Source organism: Panulirus ornatus, chromosome 12, assembly GCF_036320965.1.
Source record: "Panulirus ornatus isolate Po-2019 chromosome 12, ASM3632096v1, whole genome shotgun sequence".
NCBI classification, from domain to species: domain Eukaryota; kingdom Metazoa; phylum Arthropoda; class Malacostraca; order Decapoda; family Palinuridae; genus Panulirus; species Panulirus ornatus.
Genome location: NC_092235.1, coordinates 57010813 through 57034138, shown reverse-complemented (window position 1 = coordinate 57034138; position 23326 = coordinate 57010813). Strand labels below are relative to the sequence as shown.

At 39.4% G+C, this 23326-nt stretch overlaps 1 protein-coding gene across 3 annotated transcripts in view; it reads right to left on the bottom strand.

Moving 5' to 3' along the window:
- LOC139752080 (sortilin-related receptor-like) overlaps positions 1-23326 on the bottom strand; it is a 269696-nt gene that overhangs the window by 120550 nt on the left and 125820 nt on the right. For all 3 annotated transcript variants that reach the window (XM_071667935.1, XM_071667934.1, XM_071667936.1), the window contains exons 20-26: positions 19946-20109; positions 19260-19372; positions 16441-16600; positions 15889-16198; positions 12073-12275; positions 10684-10852; positions 8494-8673 (exon numbers count right to left, since the gene is read on the bottom strand). In XM_071667935.1, the coding sequence (XP_071524036.1) occupies positions 8494-8673; positions 10684-10852; positions 12073-12275; positions 15889-16198; positions 16441-16600; positions 19260-19372; positions 19946-20109 (1299 nt within the window). The remainder of the gene's footprint in view (positions 1-8493; positions 8674-10683; positions 10853-12072; positions 12276-15888; positions 16199-16440; positions 16601-19259; positions 19373-19945; positions 20110-23326) is intronic.

Here is a 23326-nt window from a genome sequence, read left to right as displayed (position 1 = left end):
ACCACTCACTATCTTTTCTAATCAACCCACCACCCACGCTTCTCATGCCACAAGCATCTTTTGTGCAATCCATCACTGATTCCCTAAATACATCCCATTCCTCCCCCACTCCCCTTGCTTCCATTGTTCTCACCTTTTTCCATTCTGTACTCAGTCTCTCCTGGTACTGCCTCACACAAGTCTCCTTCCCAAGCTCACTTACTCTCACCACCCTCTTCACACCAACATTCTCTCTTCTTTTCTGAAAACCCATACAAATTTTCACCGTAGCCTCCACAAGATAATGATCAGACATCCCTCCAGTTGCACCTCTCAGCACATTAACATCCAAAAGTCTCTCTTTCGCGCGCCTGTCAATTAACACGTAATCCAATAACGCTCTCTGGCCATCTCTCCTACTTAAATACGTATACTTATGTATATCTCGCTTTTTAAACCAGGTATTCCCAATCATCAGTCCTTTTTCAGCACATAAATCTACAAGCTCTTCACCATTTCCATTTACAACACTGAACACCCCATGTATACCAATTATTCCCTCAACTGCCACATTACTCACCTTTGCATTCAAATCACCCAACACTATAACCCAGTCTCGTGCATCAAAACCACTAACACACTCATTCAGCTGCTCCCAAAACACTTGCCTCTCATGATCTTTCTTCTCATGCCCAGGTGCATATGCACCAATAATCACCCATCTCTCTCCATCAACTTTCAGTTTTACCCATATTAATCGAGAATTTACTTTCTTACATTCTATCACATACTTCCACAACTCCTGTTTCAGGAGTACTGCTACTCCTTCCCTTGCTCTTGTCCTCTCACTAACCCCTGACTTTACTCCCAAAACATTCCCAAACCACTCTTCCCCTTTACCCTTGAGCTTTGTTTCACTCAGAGCCAAAACATCCAGGTTCCTTTCCTCAAACATACTACCTATCTCTCCTTTTTTCACATCTTGGTTACATCCACACACATTTAGGCACCCCAATCTGAGCCTTCGAGGAGGATGAGCACTCCCCGCGTGACTCCTTCTTCTGTTTCCCATTTTAGAAAGTTAAAAAAATACAAGGAGGGGAGGATTTCTGGCCCCCCGCTCCCGTCCCCTCTAGTCGCTTTCTACGACACGCGAGGAATGCGTGGGAAGTATTCTTTCACCCATATCCCCAGGGATAATATACATATATATATATACACATACACACACATACACACACACACACACATATACACACACACACACATACATATATATACATGTGAAAAATGTAAGAAACAATTTAGAAAACTGAAACTTCTAGCTTGAAATGAAAAGAAAAAATGAATGTCACATAATGGAAAAAGGAAATGTTTAATTTATTTACACAAACGTCAATAGTAGTTCTCATCAATTTAACCACTGTATCAATAAGCTTCAATGTCTAAGCTACATTTTTTCCAATTTCACTATTTTCTTGTCAAAGCACCATGTATGAAAACTATCACTCCAGTAACACAACTATAAACATTTACTTCCTCTTTAAAAAAAGTTCTGGGGAAGTCTGTATATATATATATATATATATATATATATATATATATATATATATATATATATATATATATATATGGGTATGTTTGAAGGAATAGTGGTTCCAACAATGTTGTATGGTTGCGAGGCGTGGGCTATGGATAGAGTTGTGCGCAGGAGGATGGACGTGCTGGAAATGAGATGTTTGAGGACAATGTGTGGTGTGAGGTGGTTTGATCGAGTAAGTAACGTAAGGGTAAGAGAGATGTGTGGAAATAAAAAGAGCGTGGTTGAGAGAGCAGAAGAGGGTGTTTTGAAATGGTTTGGGCACATGGAGAGAATGAGTGAGGAAAGATTGACCAAGAGGATATATGTGTCGGAGGTGGAGGGAACGAGGAGAAGAGGGAGACCAAATTGGAGGTGGAAAGATGGAGTGAAAAAGATTTTGTGTGATCGGGGCCTGAACATGCAGGAGGGTGAAAGGAGGGCAAGGAATAGAGTGAATTGGAGCGATGTGGTATACAGGGGTTGACGTGCTGTCAGTGGATTGAATCAAGGCATGTGAAGCGTCTGGGGTAAACCATGGAAAGCTGTGTAGGTATGTATATTTGCGTGTGTGGACGTGTGTATGTACGTGTGTATGGGGGTTGGGCCATTTCTTTCGTCTGTTTCCTTGCGCTACCTCGCAAACGCGGGAGACAGCGACAAAGTATAAAAAAAAAAAAAAAAAAAAAAAATATATATATATATATATATATATATATATATATATATATATATACACACATACACACACATACACACACATATATTTTTTTTTTCGCTGTCTCCCGCGTTTGCGAGGTAGCGCAAGGAAACAGACAAAAGAAATGGCCCAACCCACCCCCATACACAATGTACACACACGCAGGCCCACACACACAAATATAAATACCTATACATCTCAATGTACACATATATATACACACACAGACATACATATATACCCATGCACACAATTCACACTGTCTGCCCCTATTCATTCCCATCGCCACCTCGCCACACATGGAATACCATCCCCCTCCCCCCTCATGTGTGCGAGGTAGCTCTAGGAAAAGACAACAAAGGCCCCATTCATTCACACTCAGTCTCCAGCTGTCACGCAATAATGCCCGAAACCACAGCTCCCTTTCCACATCCAGGCCCCACACAACTTTCCATGGTTTACCCCAGACGCTTCACATGCCCTGATTCAATCCACTGACAGCACGTCAACCCCGATATACCACATCGATCCAATTCACTCTATTCCTTGCCCGCCTTTCACCCTCCTGCATGTTCAGGCCCCGAACACTCAAAATCTTTTTCACTCCATCTTTCCACCTCCAATTTGGTCTCCCACTTCTCCTCGTTCCCTCCAACTCTGACACATATATCCTCTTGGTCAATCTTTCCTCACTCATTCTCTCCATGTGCCCAAACCATTTCAAAACACCCTCTTCTGCTCTCTCAACCACGCTCTTCTTATTTCCACACATCTCTCTTACCCTTACATTACTTACTCGATTAAACCACCTCACACCACACATTGTCCTCAAACATCTCATTTCCACCACATCCATCCTCCTGCGCACAACTCTATCCATAGTCCACGCCTCGCAACCATACAACATTGTTGGAACCACTATTCCTTTAAACATACCCATTTTTGCTTTCCGAGATAATGTTCTCGACTTCCACACATTCTTCAAGGCTCCCAGGATTTTCGCCCCCTCCCCCACCCTATGATTCACTTCCGCTTCCATGGTACCATCCGCTGCCAGATCCACTCCAAGATATCTAAAACACTTTACTTTCTCCAGTTTTTCTCCATTCAAACTTACCTCCCAATTGACTTGACCCTCAACCCTACTGTAACTAATAACCTTGCTCTTAGTCACATTTACTCTTAACTTTCTTCTTTCAAACACTTTACCAAACTCAGTCACCAGCTTCTGCAGTTTCTCACATGAATCAGCCACCAGCGCTGTATCATCAGCGAACAACAACTGACTCACTTCCCAAGCTCTCTCATCCCCAACACACTTCATACTTGCCCCTCTTTCCAAAACTCTTGCATTTACCTCCCTAACAACCCCAACCATAAACAAATTAAACAACCATGGAGACATCACACAGCCCCCGCCGCAAACCTACATTCACTGAGAACCAATCACTTTCCTCTCTTCCTACACGTACACATGCCTTACATCCTCGATAAAAACTTTTCACTGCTTCTAACAACTTGCCCCCCACACCATATATTCTTAATACCTTCCACAGAGCATCTCTATCACCTCTATCATATGCCTTATCCAGATCCATAAATGCTACATACAAATCCATTTGCTTTTCTAAGTATTTCTCACATACATTCTTCAAAGCAAACACCTGATCCACACATCCTCTACCACTTCTGAAACCACACTGCTCTTCCCCAATCTGATGCTCTGTACATGCCTTCACCCTCTCAATCAATAACCCTCCCATATAATTTACCAGGAATACTCAACAAACTTATACCTCTGTAATTTGAGCACTCACTATTATCCCCTTTGCCTTTGTACAATGGCACTATGCACGCATTCCGCCAATTCTCAGGCACCTCACCATGAGTCAAACATACATTAAATAACCTTACCAACCAGTCAACAATACAGTCACCCACTTTTTTAATAGATTCCACTGCAATACCATCCAAACCTGCTGCCTTGCCGGCTTTCATCTTCCGCAAAGCTTTTACTACCTCTTCTCTCTTTACCAAATTATTTTCCCTAACCCTCTCACTTTGCACACCACCTCGACCAAAACACCCTATATCTGCCACTCTATCATCAAACACATTCAACAAACCTTCAAAATACTCACTCCATCTCCTTCTCACATCACCACTACTTGTTATCACATCCCCATTTGCGCCCTTCACTGAAGTTCCCATTTGCTCCCTTGTCTTACGCACTTTATTTACCTCCTTCCAGAACATCTTTTTATTCTCCCTAAAATTTAATGATACTCTCTCACTCCAACTCTCATTTGCCCTCTTTTTCACCTCTTGCACCTTTCTCTTGACCTCCTGTCTCTTTCTTTTATACATCTCCCACTCAATTGCATTTTTTCCCTGCAAAAAATCGTCCAAATGCCTCTCTCTTCTCTTTCACTAATAATCTTACTTCTTCATCCCACCACTCACTACCCTTTCTAATCAACATATATATATATATATATATATATATATATATATATATATATATATATATATATATATATATATATATATATATAAGTATACTTATGTAAGTAGGAGAGATGGCCAGAGAGCGTTATTGGATTACGTGTTAATTGACAGGCGTGCGAAAGAGAGACTTTTGGATGTTAATGTGCTGAGAGGTGCAACTGGAAGGATGTCTGATCATTATCTCGTGGAGGCTAAGGTGAAGATTTGTATGGGTTTTCAGAAAAGAAGAGTGAATGTTGGGGTGAAGAGGGTGGTGAGAGTAAGTGAGCTTGGGAAGGAGACCTGTGTGAGGAAGTACCAGGAGAGACTGAGTACAAAATGGAAAAAGATGAGAACAATGGAAGTAAGGGGAGTGGGGGAGGAATGGGATGTATTTAGGGAATCAGTGATGGATTGCGCAAAAGATGCTTGTGACATGAGAAGAGTGGGAGGTGGGTTGATTAGAAAGGGTAGTGAGTGGTGGGATGAAGAAGTAAGAGTATTAGTGAAAGAGAAGAGAGAGGCATTTGGACGATTTTTGCAGGGAAAAAATGCAATTGAGTGGAAGATGTATAAAAGAAAGAGACAGGAGGTCAAGAGAAAGGTGCAAGAGGTGAAAAAAAGGGCAAATGAGAGTTGGGGTGAGAGAGTATCATTAAATTTTAGGGAGAATAAAAAGATGTTCTGGAAGGAGGTGAATAAAGTGCGTAAGACAAGGGAGCAAATGGGAACTTCAGTGAAGGGCGCAAATGGGGAGGTGATAACAAGTAGTGGTGATGTGAGAAGGAGATGGAGTGAGTATTTTGAAGGTTTGTTGAATGTGTTTGATGATAGAGTGGCAGATATAGGGTGTTTTGGTCGAGGTGGTGTGCAAAGTGCGAGGGTTAGGGAAAATAATTTGGTAAACAGAGAAGAGGTAGTAAAAGCTTTGCGGAAGATGAAAGCCGGCAAGGCAGCAGGTTTGGATGGTATTGCAGTGGAATCTATTAAAAAAGTGGGTGACTGTATTGTTGACTGGTTGGTAAGGTTATTTAATGTATGTATGACTCATGGTGAGGTGCCTGAGAATTGGCGGAATGCGTGCATAGTGCCATTGTACAAAGGCAAAGGGGATAAGAGTGAGTGCTCAAATTACAGAGGTATAAGTTTGTTGAGTATTCCTGGTAAATTATATGGGAGGGTATTGATTGAGAGGGTGAAGGCCCTCTCAATCAATACCCTCCCATATAATTTACCAGGAATATGTGTAGGAAGAGAGGAAAGTGATTGGTTCTCAGTGAATGTAGGTTTGCGGCAGGGGTGTGTGATGTCTCCATGGTTGTTTAATTTGTTTATGGATGGGGTTGTTAGGGAGGTAAATGCAAGAGTTTTGGAAAGAGGGGCAAGTATGAAGTCTGTTGGGGATGAGAGAGCTTGGGAAGTGAGTCAGTTGTTGTTCGCTGATGATACAGCGCTGGTGGCTGATTCATGTGAGAAACTGCAGAAGCTGGTGACTGAGTTTGGTAAAGTGTGTGGAAGAAGAAAGTTAAGAGTAAATGTGAATAAGAGCAAGGTTATTAGGTACAGTAGGGTTGAGGGTCAAGTCAATTGGGAGGTGAGTTTGAATGGAGAAAAACTGGAGGAAGTGAAGTGTTTTAGATATCTGGGAGTGGATCTGGCAGCGGATGGAACCATGGAAGTGGAAGTGGATCATAGGGTGGGGGAGGGGGCGAAAATTCTGGGGGCCTTGAAGAATGTGTGGAAGTCGAGAACATTATCTCGGAAAGCAAAAATGGGTATGTTTGAAGGAATAGTGGTTCCAACAATGTTGTATGGTTGCGAGGCGTGGGCTATGGATAGAGTTGTGCGCAGAAGGATGGATGTGCTGGAAATGAGATGTTTGAGGACAATGTGTGGTGTGAGGTGGTTTGATCGAGTGAGTAACGTAAGGGTAAGAGAGATGTGTGGAAATAAAAAGAGCGTGGTTGAGAGAGCAGAAGAGGGTGTTTTGAAGTGGTTTGGGCACATGGAGAGAATGAGTGAGGAAAGATTGACCAAGAGGATATATGTGTCGGAGGTGGAGGGAACGAGGAGAAGAGGGAGACCAAATTGGAGGTGGAAAGATGGAGTGAAAAAGATTTTGTGTGATCGGGGCCTGAACATGCAGGAGGGTGAAAGGAGGGCAAGGAATAGAGTGAATTGGAGCAATGTGGTATACCGGGGTTGACGTGCTATCAGTGGATTGAATCAAGGCATGTGAAGCGTCTGGGGTAAACCATGGAAAGCTGTGTAGGTATGTATATTTGCGTGTGTGGACGTATGTATATACATGTGTATGGGGGGGGTTGGGCTATTTCTTTCGTCTGTTTCCTTGCGCTACCTCGCAAACACGGGAGACAGCGACAAAGTATAATAAAAAATAAAATATATATATATATATATATATATATATATATATATATATATATATATATATATATACATATGAAAAATGTAAGAAATAATTTAGAAAACTGAAACTTCTAGCTTGAAATGAATTGAAAAATGAATGTCACATAATGGTTCAACCTCTATATATATATATATATATATATATATATATATATATATATATACACACATGTACATAATTCACACTTGCTGCCTTCATTCATTTCCATCGCCACCCCGCCACACATGAAATGACAACCCCCTCCCCCTGCATGCGCGTCAGGTAGCGCCAGAAAAAGACAACAAAGGCCACATTCGTTCACACTCCGTCTCTAGCTGTCGTGTATAATGCACTGAAACCACAGCTCCCTTTCCGCACCCAGGCCCCACAAAATTCCCCGTGGTTTACCCCAGACGCTTCAAATGCCCTGGTTCAATCCATTAACAGCAAATTATTCCTCACACGCCTTTCATCCTCCTGCATGTTCAGGCCCCGATTGCTAAAAATCTTTTTCCCTCCATCCTTCCACCTCCATTTTGGTCTCCCACTTCTCCTTGTTCCCTTCACCTCTGACACATATATCCTCTCTGTCAATCTTTCCTCACTCATTCTCTCCATGTGACCAAACCATTTCAAAACACCCTCTTCTGCTCTCACAACCACACTCTTTTTATTACCACACATCTCTCTTACCCTTTCATTACTTACTCGATCAAACCACCTCACGCCACATTTACCCAATATATTCATATATATCCCAGGCTATGCCAGGTACTCATCTGCTGACCACCCGAAGGAAAAAATGAACTACTGAGGTGGCTGTGAGCTGATAGCCATCCACAGGAATCAAACCCTGATGGGTCTGTGTACAACTCATTGTCAAGACTCACCACTACACCTCAGAAACTTATATGATCAGTATCCTTTAATCTGCTGAGAATTTTACACTCTCACAACTACTAGTTATACACTTAGTGTTTTGATGAGATGCATAATCTACTCCTATATATACATGAAATCTTGATGCGATGCATAATCTACTCCTATATATACATGAAATCAACTATCATTTCTGCTTCAACCAAAAGGTATCATTCAAATACATTTTTCTTTCCTGACACCTGCAGCTTCATATCAAATGAAAAGAAAAGAAAGGACATAAAAAAAGGGATTTCAGTGTAAACTGCAAACTCAATACTTATATTCAGTATATGCTCTAAATATCTTTGTCAAATACTTATGAATTACTTAGCTTTGCTCCTACATGCCATCTTCAACTGCAATGGATATTCATAAAATGTAAAACAAGATGTAAACATGAACATGAAGAATACTTACTGTATCTGACGTCCGAGACATATTTTGCCAGGAGCTGGGATTACTGACAGCTGTCTTCACTTTAATAGAAGGCATGTATTCCAAAGTACTTGGGATTTCATTTCCATTATTAACTACCCATTTCACAGTGACAGAAGTATTTGTTTCTTTTGTTACAGTAACACCTGTTACAAAATATTCCTGTAAAACAAAGGGTGCAAACAATTATAAACTCTCCATAGGTAATGGTAAGTAACTCTACCAATTAATCTAATATTTCCATTCAATTGACTTAGGGTTAATGTAGTGCATAAAGACTTCATACACAAGGCTATAATCATATGACTCACAACGTAATTCAAGTACATCAGTTGGAGGATCTATTTTTTCCAAAATAAAATCATACTCTCAGATCTAACCCCAAGTACAAGATACAGATGCTAACAAAATATCCCTCAACCCTCTCTTCAAAAGCTGATAAGAATTAAGACAATAAAGAAAAAATTTCACAAACATCTTATGATAAAGAAGAGGTGATGAGTTGGAATGAGAATCTTTGAGGACTGCTGAAATTTTAGATGATAGTGTGGCAGATGTGGGGACACGAAACAATGTGGCAAAGCAGCATGTGCAGATAGGACTAAGTAAAATTTTTCAAGAAAAGGGGTGACTGTTTTAATGATTGGTTATTAAGAACTTTTAATGAATGTATGGCTCATGGTGAGGTGCCTGGGGATTGGCAAAAACCCCTGTATGGCACAATTGTATGCAGAAAAGTGTTACTGGAACAAATGTTTGAATTTGTGAGGTATAAATTTGTTGAGCATACCTGGTAATGTGTATGGGAGAGTGGTGACAATGAGTGTAATGGCATGCACAGAGCATCTGGCTGGAAAGGAAAATTGTGGTTTCAGGAGTGGTAAGGAATGTGTGGATCTGGTATTTGTGGAAGAACATCGAGAAACAGCAGGACCTGTATGTGGCATTTATGAATCTGGAGAAAGCATATAAGGTTAATAAGATACTTTGTGAAGGGTGTTATAAATATATGTTATGGAGAAAACTCCTTAAAAAAGCAAGGATTTTCTATCAAGAGAGTGATGTGTGATGTCACCTTAACAGAGAAGTCTGTTTATGGATGGGGGTGGTGAAGTGGGGTGAATTCAAGGGTCTTGGAATGAGGGGCTGGTCTACAGTCTGTTGGGAGTTGGGGGGCCTGGGAGGTAAGTAAATCACTATTTGCTGATGAAATATTTCCAATGGCTGGTTTGAGTTCAAAATTGCAGAAGCTGGTTTCTGAATTTGGAAGTGTGTGAAAACAGAAAGTTGAGAATAAATATGAATAAAAGTACGGTTATTAAGGTTAGCAGTTGAGAGAGACACCCTGGTTGGAGTGTGAGTCTGAATGGAAAATGAAATGGGATCAAATACGAAATAACAAAGTAAGAGGGAGGTCATTCTATAAGTACACATCAAAATGTATCAAAGAGTTGATGTAGTTTAGACATATGGAAAGGATGAGTGAGGAGAGCCTAACCTGGAGGGAACAACTTGAAGGAAGAAACCATGGAGGAGGTGGAAGGATGGAGTGAAAGGTGCTTTTTGATCAGGAAGGTATAAGGCATGCATATAGCAGGGTGTGTGGGAACAATGAGGTATAAAGGGGGAAATGTTCAGTCACTGGGCTGAGCCAGGGAATACAAAGCAGTCAGCAGAAACCACAAATAAGTCTGTGGTTCTTGGCTGTAGATGGAGAGTGAGGATGTGATTCTGGTGTATTATATATGACAAACAGGGAGTGGATGTGAGCAAACAAAGTTGTTCTTTATCTGTACCTGGCATTACTTCACTATGCAAGAAATCCCAAATAAAAGTTTAAGAAAATAAAATCTTACGACTATATTTTCTATTAACATAAGGAATCTTATTTTGCATAAGATTTTTCATCAAATTCAAATTAGAGTGACTGTTCTAATGATAGAGGGTAATAAGGAATTCTTAGAATACACAAGAGTAATTCTTCTTAGCCTTGTTGGCTATGAAAATGTTAGGACTTACTGACTGCATGAAAACAGTTATCTATCCCACTGTAAGTGAGATAACAAAAGTGAAGAATGCTATCTATGAATACACTAAACTCCAATGTGACTCAAAAGAAAAGCTCCCACTTTCTGGATAAGGGTATAACAAAGTGATAGTTTTACTACAAACCTTTTTATCACCAGCAGTACAGTTATGTTCATCTGTCAGATCCCTACAATCATGTTTGCCATCACAACGCTTAAACAATGCCTGGCAAGCACCACCATCACACACAAAGTAACCTGGTGGACAATCAATTACTGGGCTAGTTCCAGTAACGCAACCTTCCTCATCTGACCTGTAATAAAAAAACTGACACTGCAAATCATTTTCTCTTCAACTGATCTCTGTTCATACAAAACCAAAATAAACAAATCAAAGTTACCTCAAGTAAGAATAAAGTTAATTGTACCTTAAAGCAGCATATTCCAAATCTAGTAATTATAATAATAACATCCAATTACAAAAGTCTAATTTCTGGAGAACAAATATAAAAATGTGGATATCAATTATTTATTCATTTATCATACTTTGTCTGTCTCCTGCTTTAGCGAGGTAACACAAGGAAACAGACGAAAGAATGGCCCAGCCCACCCACATACACATGTATACACATAACGTCCACACATGCACATATACATACCTATACATTTCAACGTGGATCAGGTGTTTGCTTTGAAGATGAGAAATATTTAGAAAAACAAATGGATTTGTATGTAGCATTTACAGATCTGGAGAAGGCATATGATAGAGTTGATAGAGATGCTCTGTGAAAGGTATTAAGAATATATGGTGTGGGAGGCAAGTTGCTAGAAGTAGCGAAAAGTTTTTATCAAGGATGTAAGGCATGTGTACAAGTAGGAAAAGAGGAAAGTGATTGATTCTCAGTGAATGTCTTGAGTCATGTCATTGTAACACTATCAATTAGACCTATTTCACTACTGCCTCTGGGCAAAATCCAACCTACTTTAACTTCCTGGAGTGTGGCAAAATACATACTGAAGCTGTGATACCAATGAACATCTAGGAGCCTGTTATAGTCTGACAATTATCAACAATCAACCCACACAATTGGCTGTTTCTGGCTGGAAGACTTTCAATGTGGCAATATGTATGTAAGAGAAAAAATATATGGAGAACAGCATACCAATTCCAAATCACAGTTTTTTCATCAGAGAACTCTAAGATAGACACATGAAGCTTCTAAAGTGCTGCAGGAATCAGCCTTAACTTTACCATATTTTTTTAAACATATTCGCCATTTCCGGTGTCAGCGAGGTAGCATCAAGAGCAGAGGACTGAGCCTCAAAGGGAAACTCCTCACTTGGCCTGCTTCTCTGTTCCTTATTTTGGAAAAGTAAAAACTGGAGGTGAGGATTTCTAGACCCCCAACTCCCACCACTTTTAGTCACCTACAACAAGCAGGAAATACATGGGATCTACTCTTTCTCTCCTATCCCAGGGGTATCATATATTTCATAAACACATACAAAAATGAAAAACTATACAGTTACTCACCCATCAGCACAATCCTTCTGGCCATCACATATACGACTGCTGGAGATGCATCCACCAGATCGTCTGCACCTGAAGTCATCTAGATCAATGCAAAACATCGTTTCAGGGCAATTTTCTTCATCTTCTCCACCTTCGCAATCCTTATCTTTATCACATACCCATGTTTCCCAGATGCATGAGCCTGACTTACACTGGAACTGGTCCTGAAAAAAAATGTAAGTTCAGATACTGAAAAACCTGTTCTCTCCTTGGCAGTGTCCTGGAAGCAAGAGATATTCTCTTGGTTATCTGTATGAAAAGTCAAATTCAAGACCTTCCAACCCTTAGTATCTCTGATGAAGAAGTGCTAGCTTTCCCTAGCGTTTGCTTGCTACTTAAACATGGTAGCACAGGTCACTCATCTCAAGCTGTCTTTGGTCAATATGAAACCATCACAGAAATGACATCACTGACCCAGTCACTCCTGGCCAATCAACAACACAGAATTCACAGATTGTAGTTGTCAACCCAAAAGTGGTCAGAGTAAATACAGAAGATTCTGAGGAAAAAAAAGGGGGGGAAGGCAGGATAGTGTAAGAAAAGAAGGGGAAACAATGCACTGTAGACACTGCCTTTGAAAGACATGGTTTTTCAATTTCAGAACTCCTCTGCAGCACATCCCACAATATGACAGCGTACCCATCAAAAGACTAATTACAAAAGCAAAAATGAAGTACCTTCAATACTGATCTAGAGGCACACTGGCATCTTTCTCTCCAGAAAGGCAACAGGTACCATATAAGGAAGGATTTTTCAACATTTCACAGTTCATCAGGTTATCAATCACCTTACTGGACTCCTTTTTGGGAGGGATGATGTTAGAAAGAAGAAAAATAGTGTCCACATAGTGAACTTATCCCAACAAGTACGCTTTGAAATCTCCTTTGCACACACACACACATCCTAGCTTCCAAGTAAGAATATGGGCCTTTACTTCCTTGGACAACTTCTTATGAAGCATGGTTAGTTACTGTTGGAGGAAATTACCACCTGGAAAAGAAATTGCTAAAATATCACAGAACTCAATAACAGCAAGCAAAAGTTGCATAACCCTACTTTCAATCTTGCAGGGAAAATAAGATGGCAAATCATGTCATCAAAATTCTATGACCATGCCAAGCTCCCATGCATACAATATCCCCACCATAAGGGAGTAAATGGATTTATTCCACAAATAAAATGTGATGAATGAAATCCTTACTTTAAACTGTATTCATCAAATTCTTTCTTGTGGAGACTATAATCTCACATACTATGTATTGTCTGAGGAGAATGGAATTCCTCATTTAGAGGGTTAATCCCCACTCTTTAGTTTCTGTCCCTCCTTGCTATCATGTATCCCTTTAGACAGATAAGCCTTCAGTTCATTTGTGAATTTCATCTCCACCACTTCCACAATGTCAGGGTTGCAACCACTTACATGATCCTTGAATTCCAGTTCTTTTCCATTTGTCGTTAAGCTGTATGCATTTGTATGCAGAACCTTCAGCCAACAACACTTACTTCTTACCTGTCAACTAAATAACCCCATGAGTAGAGTTCTTGAGGGGCACTCTTATAGGAAGCAAAAGTGTTATAAGCATCATCGTCATGAAAAAAGCAAAGAAACTATTAAAATAAGGCTTCAGTCACCTCTAGACATCATAGCCATCAAGGAAAAACTAGATGGTTTTCCAGTCCAAGTAGTACTATCACTGAGCTGAAAGGATATTGTTACATAATCAGATAATCTCTTATGCAGTCTCCGAACCTCTGCCTGTAAAAGTGTTTGAGAAAATCCATGAGTGTAATTTTTAGAATCAAGGACTGTCATGTCAGGGTTACATTTCATATATACAGGCACATAACCAAATTTCTGGCAACCGATGGTTCGGTACCTCCTTTGGTCTGGACAAAATTACGTGAAGGAACTTGAAATTACCGCGGCCACCAGACTAGTTTACTGGGCGGCAACAGATGGTGTTGTGTGTGGGCACACTTATTTACATTCTTTACACTGCATTTGTTGGTGGTGATACTGCAATTCTGTGAGATTCATAGCTTATTTTGCTTAAACTTAACCCTAGCTATGGCTTCTAAGACATATGAGAGTGTCAGTTGTGGTGTCAAATATTAACACCAGTCCATATCGATTCAAGATAAAGTAGAACTGTCAAAAGTATGCAGCACAACATGTATCAAATCACTTCAACTCAGTATTCCATACATGATTTAAATCCTTCTGCATATTCAGACCCCAAGCATATAATTCTGCATATTTAGACCCCAAGTATATAATTCTGCATATTTAGACCCCAAGCATATAAAACTTTTCCACTCTGTCTATCAATCTGTAACTCAGTCTCCTCCTTCTCCTTGTCCCCTCCACTTCTGACATCATTTTTAGGCACACCCTCTTAGGATTTCTCATCCATACTCTTTTTATCAATATGCCTCTCTATTACCCTATAATTCCTTAATCAATTAACCCTCTTCACAACAAATATCATCCTCAAAGGACTAATTACCACCTTATAATTATATTTGAGGATTCAAAATCCTTGTCCTTTTTCATACTTGTTTGCCATTTCCTACATTCAAGAGGTAACACCAGAGAAAGACAAAGAAACCACAACCAGGCCCCCACAGACCTTTCCATGGTTTCTCCACTACTTTAAATGCCCTGATTCAGTCCACTGACAGCACATAATCCCCTATATACCACATAATTCCAATTCACTCTATCCCATGCATGCCCTTCACCCTCTTGCATGTTCAAGACCTAATAACTCAAAATCTTTTTACTTCATCCTTGCATTCCCTTGTCCCTTCCACTTTCGACACATAAATCCTTTTCCTCAGTCTCCTCACTCACTCTCTCCATATGCCCAAACCATTTCAGCACATCCTTTTCAGTTTTTTCAACCCACTCTTCTTATCACTACAACTCTCACTAAACTTTTATTACTTACTTGATCACACCCTCATCCACCCTCCTCTGCACATCCTCATCTAAAGCCCATGCCTCACATCTATACAACAGCACTAGGACTACTATGCTTTCAAAGGTACCCATTTTCACCCTTCCAAATAACTCTCTCTCCACACATTCCTTAATGCTACCATAACCTTCATTCCCTCACCCACCCGTTAACTTACCTCCACTTCCATGGCTCCATTCACTGCCATGTCCACTTTCCAATATCTAAAACTTTACATCCTCCAAATTTTCTGGACTCAAACTCACACCCCAACCAACCTGTCCTTCAGCCTTGCTACACTTACTAACCTTACTTTTATTCACATTTACTCTTAACTTCCTCCTTTTACATACTCTCTCAAACTCGGTCACCAATTTTGCAGTTTCTCGCTCAAATCTGTCATCAATGCTGTGTCATAAGCAAACAAGAACTGACTTACTTTCCAAGCCCCTTATCCTCTACAGACTATATACCCACCCTCCTCTCTAAAACACTTGCATTTACTTCCCTTACGATCCCCTCCAAACAAATTAAACAGTCATGGTGACACAAAATACCCCCTGCCACAGAACAATCTTCACCTGGAACCACTCATTCTCCTCTCCTCCTACTTGTACACATGCCTTACACCCTGGATAAAAATCTCTCACATCATAAATTCGTAAGACCTTCCACAAGGGATCTCTATCAACACTATCATATGCTTTCACTAGATCCATAAATGCCACATACTAATCCTTCTGTTTTCAGCAAGTAGTTTATACATTATGGACTAACTAAAAAAAAAGTAGATAAATGATATGCCTAAACAAAATACCTTCAGACATGTGTGTAAATCTGATTCTTGTGATGGTGATTCAGTTGTAGTACTGCTGCGAACATCCGGGTGGTTGCACCCATCTTCATCTGAAGAATCCCCACAATCGTCTAATCCATCACATCTCCACCAGAATGGAATACAGTGGCTATTCTCACACCGGAACATCAATGGAGTACAATTAAAATTTGATGGTGGAAACAGTGGAACAAGCGGAATGGATGGATGCTGTGTTGTGCTGTTCACACTTGTACAGTTGACTTCATCTGACCTATCCTCACAGTCTGGTTCTCCATCACATAACCATGACCTACAGGTTCAAATATTGTATCACTAAAACTGACAAAACTGAGTCCTTTTAGATCTTAAAAAGACCTTTTCAAATAGAATAATTATTATAAAGTTAATCTTCAATAGGATTCACAAGTGTAAGATAATGGGGACAGAACTAGAAATGCAATATTTGGATTACATTATGTGCAAGTCACTATACCAATGAAAATACATCTACAACAAGGAAGTTAGAAATAACAACTAAAAACATATTTTTACCTAAAAATACACTGCTTGTTTCTGCATGGGAAATGCCAAGCTTCACATGTGTACTTCTGACAATCTTGTTCATCAGACTTATCATCACAATCAGCATCACCATCGCAACGCCAAGAGGTGGGTAAACATCGCCTATCTGAGTCACACTGAAATTCTGTGCCTGACAAAAAGAATCATGTTTCTGCACAAAAAGTTCATAAACTTATGACACTAAGCAAAAAAATTACATAAAAATGCAGTAAATTCACATAAATCAGCAATGTCTTAACTATGTAACTACTTGTGAAATCCTCACTATTCTGCAACTGAAATGAATCACTCTAAATTCATAATTTTCAAAACTAATTCTTCACTATAATTATACATTGTAAAGACTATGGTTTAGTAATGAATTTGTGTTCTTTTCACAATATCAGGAAAAACAATTAAAATATTTGCAATGCCATGGACAGGATAATGGACAAAAGATAAACAAAATATAAAATCAATTATAATGAAGCAAAACATCTGATCCTTTCTTTGTGGAGACAAGTATGAGAGTTGGTGATGAGGCTAGGGAAAAGAGAAAATGACATACATGTGAAATAAATGTTGAAAAAGAATGAGCAAGAGAAAGCAGCCTGTGTGGACATCCTAAAAGAAATTCAGTGAAGAATAGCATCAGGGTACTCTACATAAAACCAGGAAAATGGAAGAGCACTGAAAAGTACTAGGGAAGCAGTGTTCCCATGCATAGCTGAAGTGCATGGCATGCAGAAAGTGGACATATGAGATAGGGCAATAAGTGGTGGAATGAGGAAGTTATATTTCTTGTGGAAAAGAAAAGGGAAAGATACATATAGCATTTGCAGGGAAGAAGTAAATATAACTGGGAGGAGTACAAGAAAAGACAGAAAGGTGAGGTTAACAAATATGTACAGAAAGTGGGCAATGAAAGATGAGGAGAGAGAGTAACAGTATTGATAAACTTTAGAAAAAATAAGAGAAGGTTTTGGATGGAGGAGAACAGAACATATGAGGAAATAGTAAGGAAAGCACATGGGGAAGCAGTAACTTTCAAGGAAGATATAAAAAAGAGATGCAGTGAATATTCTGGAGGACTGCTAAATGTATCAAATGACAAGTAGGCAATGAGGTGTGCTTGGGATGTGGCAGCAAGTGAAATGAAGAGAAAGCTTTGCATAATATGAAATATGGCAAAGCACAGAGTTGAAGATGAGTTTGTCGCAAAAGGGGGTGATAATGTTGACTAGTTGGCCAAGCTATAACGTAAGAAAAGAGGGCCAAATGAGGATTTTTTTCTCTAAAGCTCAGTCCTCTGTTCTTAACACTACCTTGCTATTGCGAGAAATGGCGAATAAGTATGAAAAAAAAGTCTGTTGAGTATACCTAGTAAGGTTTCAGGGAGGGTAGTCACTGAGATGGTGATGTACATACAGCAGTTGACTGAGAAAAGCAATGAATCTTCATGAGAGGTAAAGTGCATGTGGAAAAGGTGTTTGCTTTGGAGGTTGTGTGAGAAATGATAGAAGAATGATAGTACCTTGTATCAAACACTCAGACAAAGTAGTGACCTCTAATGTGTTATCTATGGGTTTCAAGAAAAAGCATACAATATGGGTGATAAAGATGCTTTATGGAATGTGCTATGAATTCATAAGGTATAAGGAATGTTACTAAATGCAGTGAGGAGTTTCTACTATAAGAGTTAGGCATATTTGCAAACATGTGGTTCCTAAGTGAAGTGCATCTATGTCAAGGATTTGTGATGTCAATATGGCTGTTTCATGTTTATGGACAGGGTGGTGGTGTAAGTACATGCAAATGTCTTGTGGAGAGGATTAAGGTTGTTGTATGCTGAATATGAGGAGCACAGGAAGTGAACTAGTAACTGTTTGCAGATAACAATGCTCTGGTGACAGATTCCATAGATAAACTCAACGAGTTAGTGAAGGAGTTTGCCAGACTGTGTAAAAGGAGAAAGTTGAAATCATTAGTGAACAAAAGCATAGTAATGTGGTGCAGCATAGGGGTGAGATATGAAGATTTGATTACATTTACATGATGAGGGCCTGAAGGAGGAAGTAAGTCACTAAGTGCAAGAGAGGAGCAAGGATTCTGGGTGTATTGTGGAGCATATGAAAGGGGAGGTCAGTTTCTTAAAGAGCAAAGTGGGGTATGTCTGAAGGTAAAATACTTCTGACACCATTGTCTGAATGCAAAGCTAAGGTCTTGAGAGCAAAAGAAAAGATAAGGATGAATGTGTTGGAATCAAAATGCCTGAGGATTATATTTGTCATGAAAAAGGTTAATCTTCCATGAAATGACAATCACAGGGAGAGGTGTGGTCATCTGTGTTGTATGATTGAGAGGGTTTACCACAGAGAGGTTCTAACATAAGGAGAGGTTTTTAAAGAAAGACACAAGGAAATCTACATGTCAAAAATGGATGAAGTAAAGTGGAAGGGAAATGCTATAAACAAGAGATTGAAAGAAGGAGGCTTTGGGGCACTAAGGCATGAAAACTTAGGGGAATGAGGTTGACTTGCTGCAAATGAACCTGGCCTAAGTCTAAGGCAGTCTGTGTTACTTGGCTGTGGAGGGTAATACCTGGTTTTTAAGGCAGTCTGTGTTACTTGGCTGTGGAGGGTAATACCTGGTTTTGATATATCATACAGGATTGACAGAGAGTGGATGAGAACAAATGAGGCCAGTGTCTATCTACATTTGACAATACCTTACTAAAGGTGGAAAAGTAGCTCGGTATAAAAAAATATAATAACAAGGATAAAATATACACACAAAGACCATTATATTACCTCTGCATGATGTTTTACCAGTAATGGTGCAGTTTTCTTCATCGCTTCCATCACTGCAATCATCTTCCATATCACAAACCCAGCTGAGATGGATGCAACGACCGTTTTTGCACCTACAGGTTTAAATTGACAACAGTAAGCATTACTACAATATTTAGATATATGATCATATCCTAAGATGATAACAGTAAGATATTACTAAATCTAGAAATATAATCATGTTTCAAAAACTCTATGCCCAAGAAAGCATAGATATTCCCTATATGGGAGAAATGGAGTCAGATTAGCATGTACACGTATCATCCTTTAATTAGTGTTTGATCAAAACAGAGGAATACTGAGACACATTTAGGGGCTGATTTTTTTTGACTCACCACACACAGAAATACAACTGTTGATGGGAGTATATAAAAAAAATATGAGAAGGCTCTAGTTAAAGTCTCTGACAACCAACAGACAAACAGATGTTGACTAATGGCAGATAGATGGGTAAACAAATGGATGTACAATTCAAGTATAATTCACCAAAAAAAGTTTTACAGAGCATTAAATTGTTTTTGATTTCTTTAACTATATTTTCTTCTAACACAACCATAGAAATAAAGAGAATTTTTTAGAAATATACTGATCTAATAAAGTGTAAGTTTGTAGATCTGAAACAAAACTCAATGAGGAAACAATCTTACGGAAAGGTATTATTTGGACACTGTTCATAAGGACAATCCTCCTCATCTGAATGATCACCACAATCATTGTCATAATCACAGCGCCAGCTTGAGGTAATACAATGACCATTCTTACACTGCCAAGAAGGTGGGTCACATGATCTTTCACCACAACGATGCTCCATCTGAAAACAAAGACAATATCAATTCACTTTAAATGAAAGGTAAATTTTCTGTATCTGATATATCCTCTTCCACAACATAAGTGGATTTGGATAACATATGGGAAAACTCTTCTATCTTATTCTTCAAAGCAAAAAACCTGCAAACAGTCAACAAGACTAAGGAGGTTTAAATAATGTAAGTCATGGACTTAAGTGAGATATATATTGTCTATTCTTATACATCTCTATAGTACTGCTTTCTTATCCCCGGGGATAGGAGAGAAAGAATACTTCCCATGTATTCCCTGTGTGTCGTAGAAGGCCACTAAAAGGGGAGGGAGCGGGGGGCTGGAAATCCTCCCCTCTTGTTTTTAATTTTTCAAAAGAAGGAACAGAGAAAGGGGGCCAAGTGAGGATTTCCCTCAAAGGCTCAGTCCTTCTGTTCTTAATGCTACCTCACTAATGCGGGAGATGGCGAATAGTATGGAAAAAAAAGTACTGCTTTCTACCGCTCTAAATGGTAATAATTTCATACATTATCAATCCTGTTGAAGAAAAAACAATTCACCTTGTTCAAGACAAAACATTTGTCCACAAGGTTATATCCATTACTATGAGTGAAATCACATAACACAAGTCTTAAGTAACTTGTTAGATCAAGATTACCAAAGACTCTGATAATTTTGAATACTTGTTTTTGAACATCTTTTATTAAACTTGTCATTCAGTCTGTTCTCATAGTATTTGTTCCTCATTCCTGGAATCATCTATGTAGCATGACACTGTACTCTCCCCATTCTTTCTGTCTTTTTCAAAGTAGAATGACCAAAACTGAACACAATATGAACCAATGAACTGCAAAGAGTAAAGATGATTTCCCTGGACTTAAATTCTACAGTCCTATCCATGAATCAATGAATTTCTTCACTTTTTTCTTTGCTATTTTCACTGTTTCTATGCACTGCTTACTTAACTTAATTTTAGGTCACCTGAGATTATTATGACCAAGTCTTTTTGCTAATTTACCTTTTGTGGTTCAACAGAATTCATACTGTAGCTTACCTTTTCATTTTTACAACTGGTATGTAAACTTTGAACTTACTAATACTAAACTTCATTTACTACCTGTAAGCCCAGTCCATCAGTTTGTCTACATCAGTTTCAAGCTGTAGACATTTAAGTTAATTTGTAGATTTATTTCCCAACTTAGTATCATTTGCAAATTTCGATATCTTATAATGCAGCCCATAACCAATATCAATATATATATATATATATATATATATATATATATATATATATATATATATATATATTCAGTCTGTTCTCATAGTATTTGTTCCTCATTCCTGGAATCATCTATGTAGCATGACACTGTACTCTCCCCATTCTTTCTGTCTTTTTCAAAGTAGAATGACCAAAACTGAACACAATATGAACCATATATATATATATATATATTTTTTTTTTTTTAATTTTCCAAAAGAAGGAACAGAGAATTGGGCCAGGTGAGGGTAGTCCCTCAAAGGCCCAGTCATCTGTTCTTAACGCTACCTCGCTAATGCGGGAAATGGCGAATAGTTTGAAAGAAAAGAAAGATATATATATATATATGTATATATATATATATATCTGGGGATAGGGGATTAAGAATACTTCCCACGTATTCCCTGCGTGTCGTAGAAGGCGACTAAAAGGGGAGGGAGCGGGGGGCTGGAAATCCTCCCCTCTTGTTTTTTTTTTTTTTTAATTTTCCAAAAGAAGGAACAGAGGGGGCCAGGTGAGGATATTCCAAAAAAGGCCCAGTCCTCTGTTCCTAACGCTACCTCGCTAACGCGGGAAATGGCTAATAGTTTAAAAGAAAGAAAAAGATACATTTTTTTTTTTTTATACCTCGTCGCTGTCTCCCGCGGTTGCGAGGTAGCGCAAGGAAACAAACGAAAGAAATGGCCCAACCCCCCCCATACACATGTACATACACACGTCCACACACGCAAATATACATACCTACACAGCTTTCCATGGTTTACCCCGGACGCTTCACATGCCTTGATTCAATCCACTGACAGCACATCAACCCCTGTATACCACATCGCTCCAATTCACTCTATTCCTTGCCCTCCTTTCACCTTCCTGCATGTTCAGGCCCCGATCACACAAAATCCTTTTCTCTCCATCTTTCCACCTCCAATTTGGTCTCCCTCTTCTCCTTGTTCCCTCCACCTCCGACACATATATCCTCTTGGTCAATCTTTCCTCACTCATTCTCTCCATGTGCCCAAACCATTTCAAAACACCCTCTTCTGCTCTCTCAACCACGCTCTTTTTATTTCCACACATCTCTCTTACCCTTACGTTACTTACTCGATCAAACCACCTCACACCACACATTGTCCTCAAACATCTCATTTCCAGCACATCCATCCTCCTGCGCACAACTCTATCCATAGCCCACGCCTCGCAACCATACAACATTGTTGGAACCACTATTCCTTCAAACATACCCATTTTTGCTTTCTGAGATAATGTTCTCGACTTCCACACATTTTTCAAGGCTCCCAAAATTTTCGCCCCCTCCCCCACCCTATGATCCACTTCCGCTTCCATGGTTCCATCCGCTGCCAGATCCACTCCCAGATATCTAAAACACTTCACTTCCTCCAGTTTTTCTCCATTCAAACTCACCTCCCAATTGACTTGACCCTCAACCCTACTGTACCTAATAACCTTGCTCTTATTCACATTTACTCTTAACTTTCTTCTTCCACACACTTTACCAAACTCCGTCACCAGCTTCTGCAGTTTCTCACATGAATCCGCCACCAGCGCTGTATCATCAGCGAACAACAACTGACTCACTTCCCAAGCTCTCTCATCCCCAACAGACTTCATACTTGCTCCTCTTTTCAAGACTCTTGCATTTACCTCCCTAACAACCCCATCCATAAACAAATTAAACAACCATGGAGACATCACACACCCCTGCCGCAAACCTACATTCACTGAGAACCAATCACTTTCCTCTCTTCCTACACGTACACATGCCTTACATCCTCGATAAAAACTTTTCACTGCTTCTAACAACTTGCCTCCCACACCATATATTCTTAATACCTTCCACAGAGCATCTCTATCAACTCTATCATATGCCTTCTCCAGATCCATAAATGCTACATACAAATCCATTTGCTTTTCTAAGTATTTCTCACATACATTCTTCAAAGCAAACACCTGATCC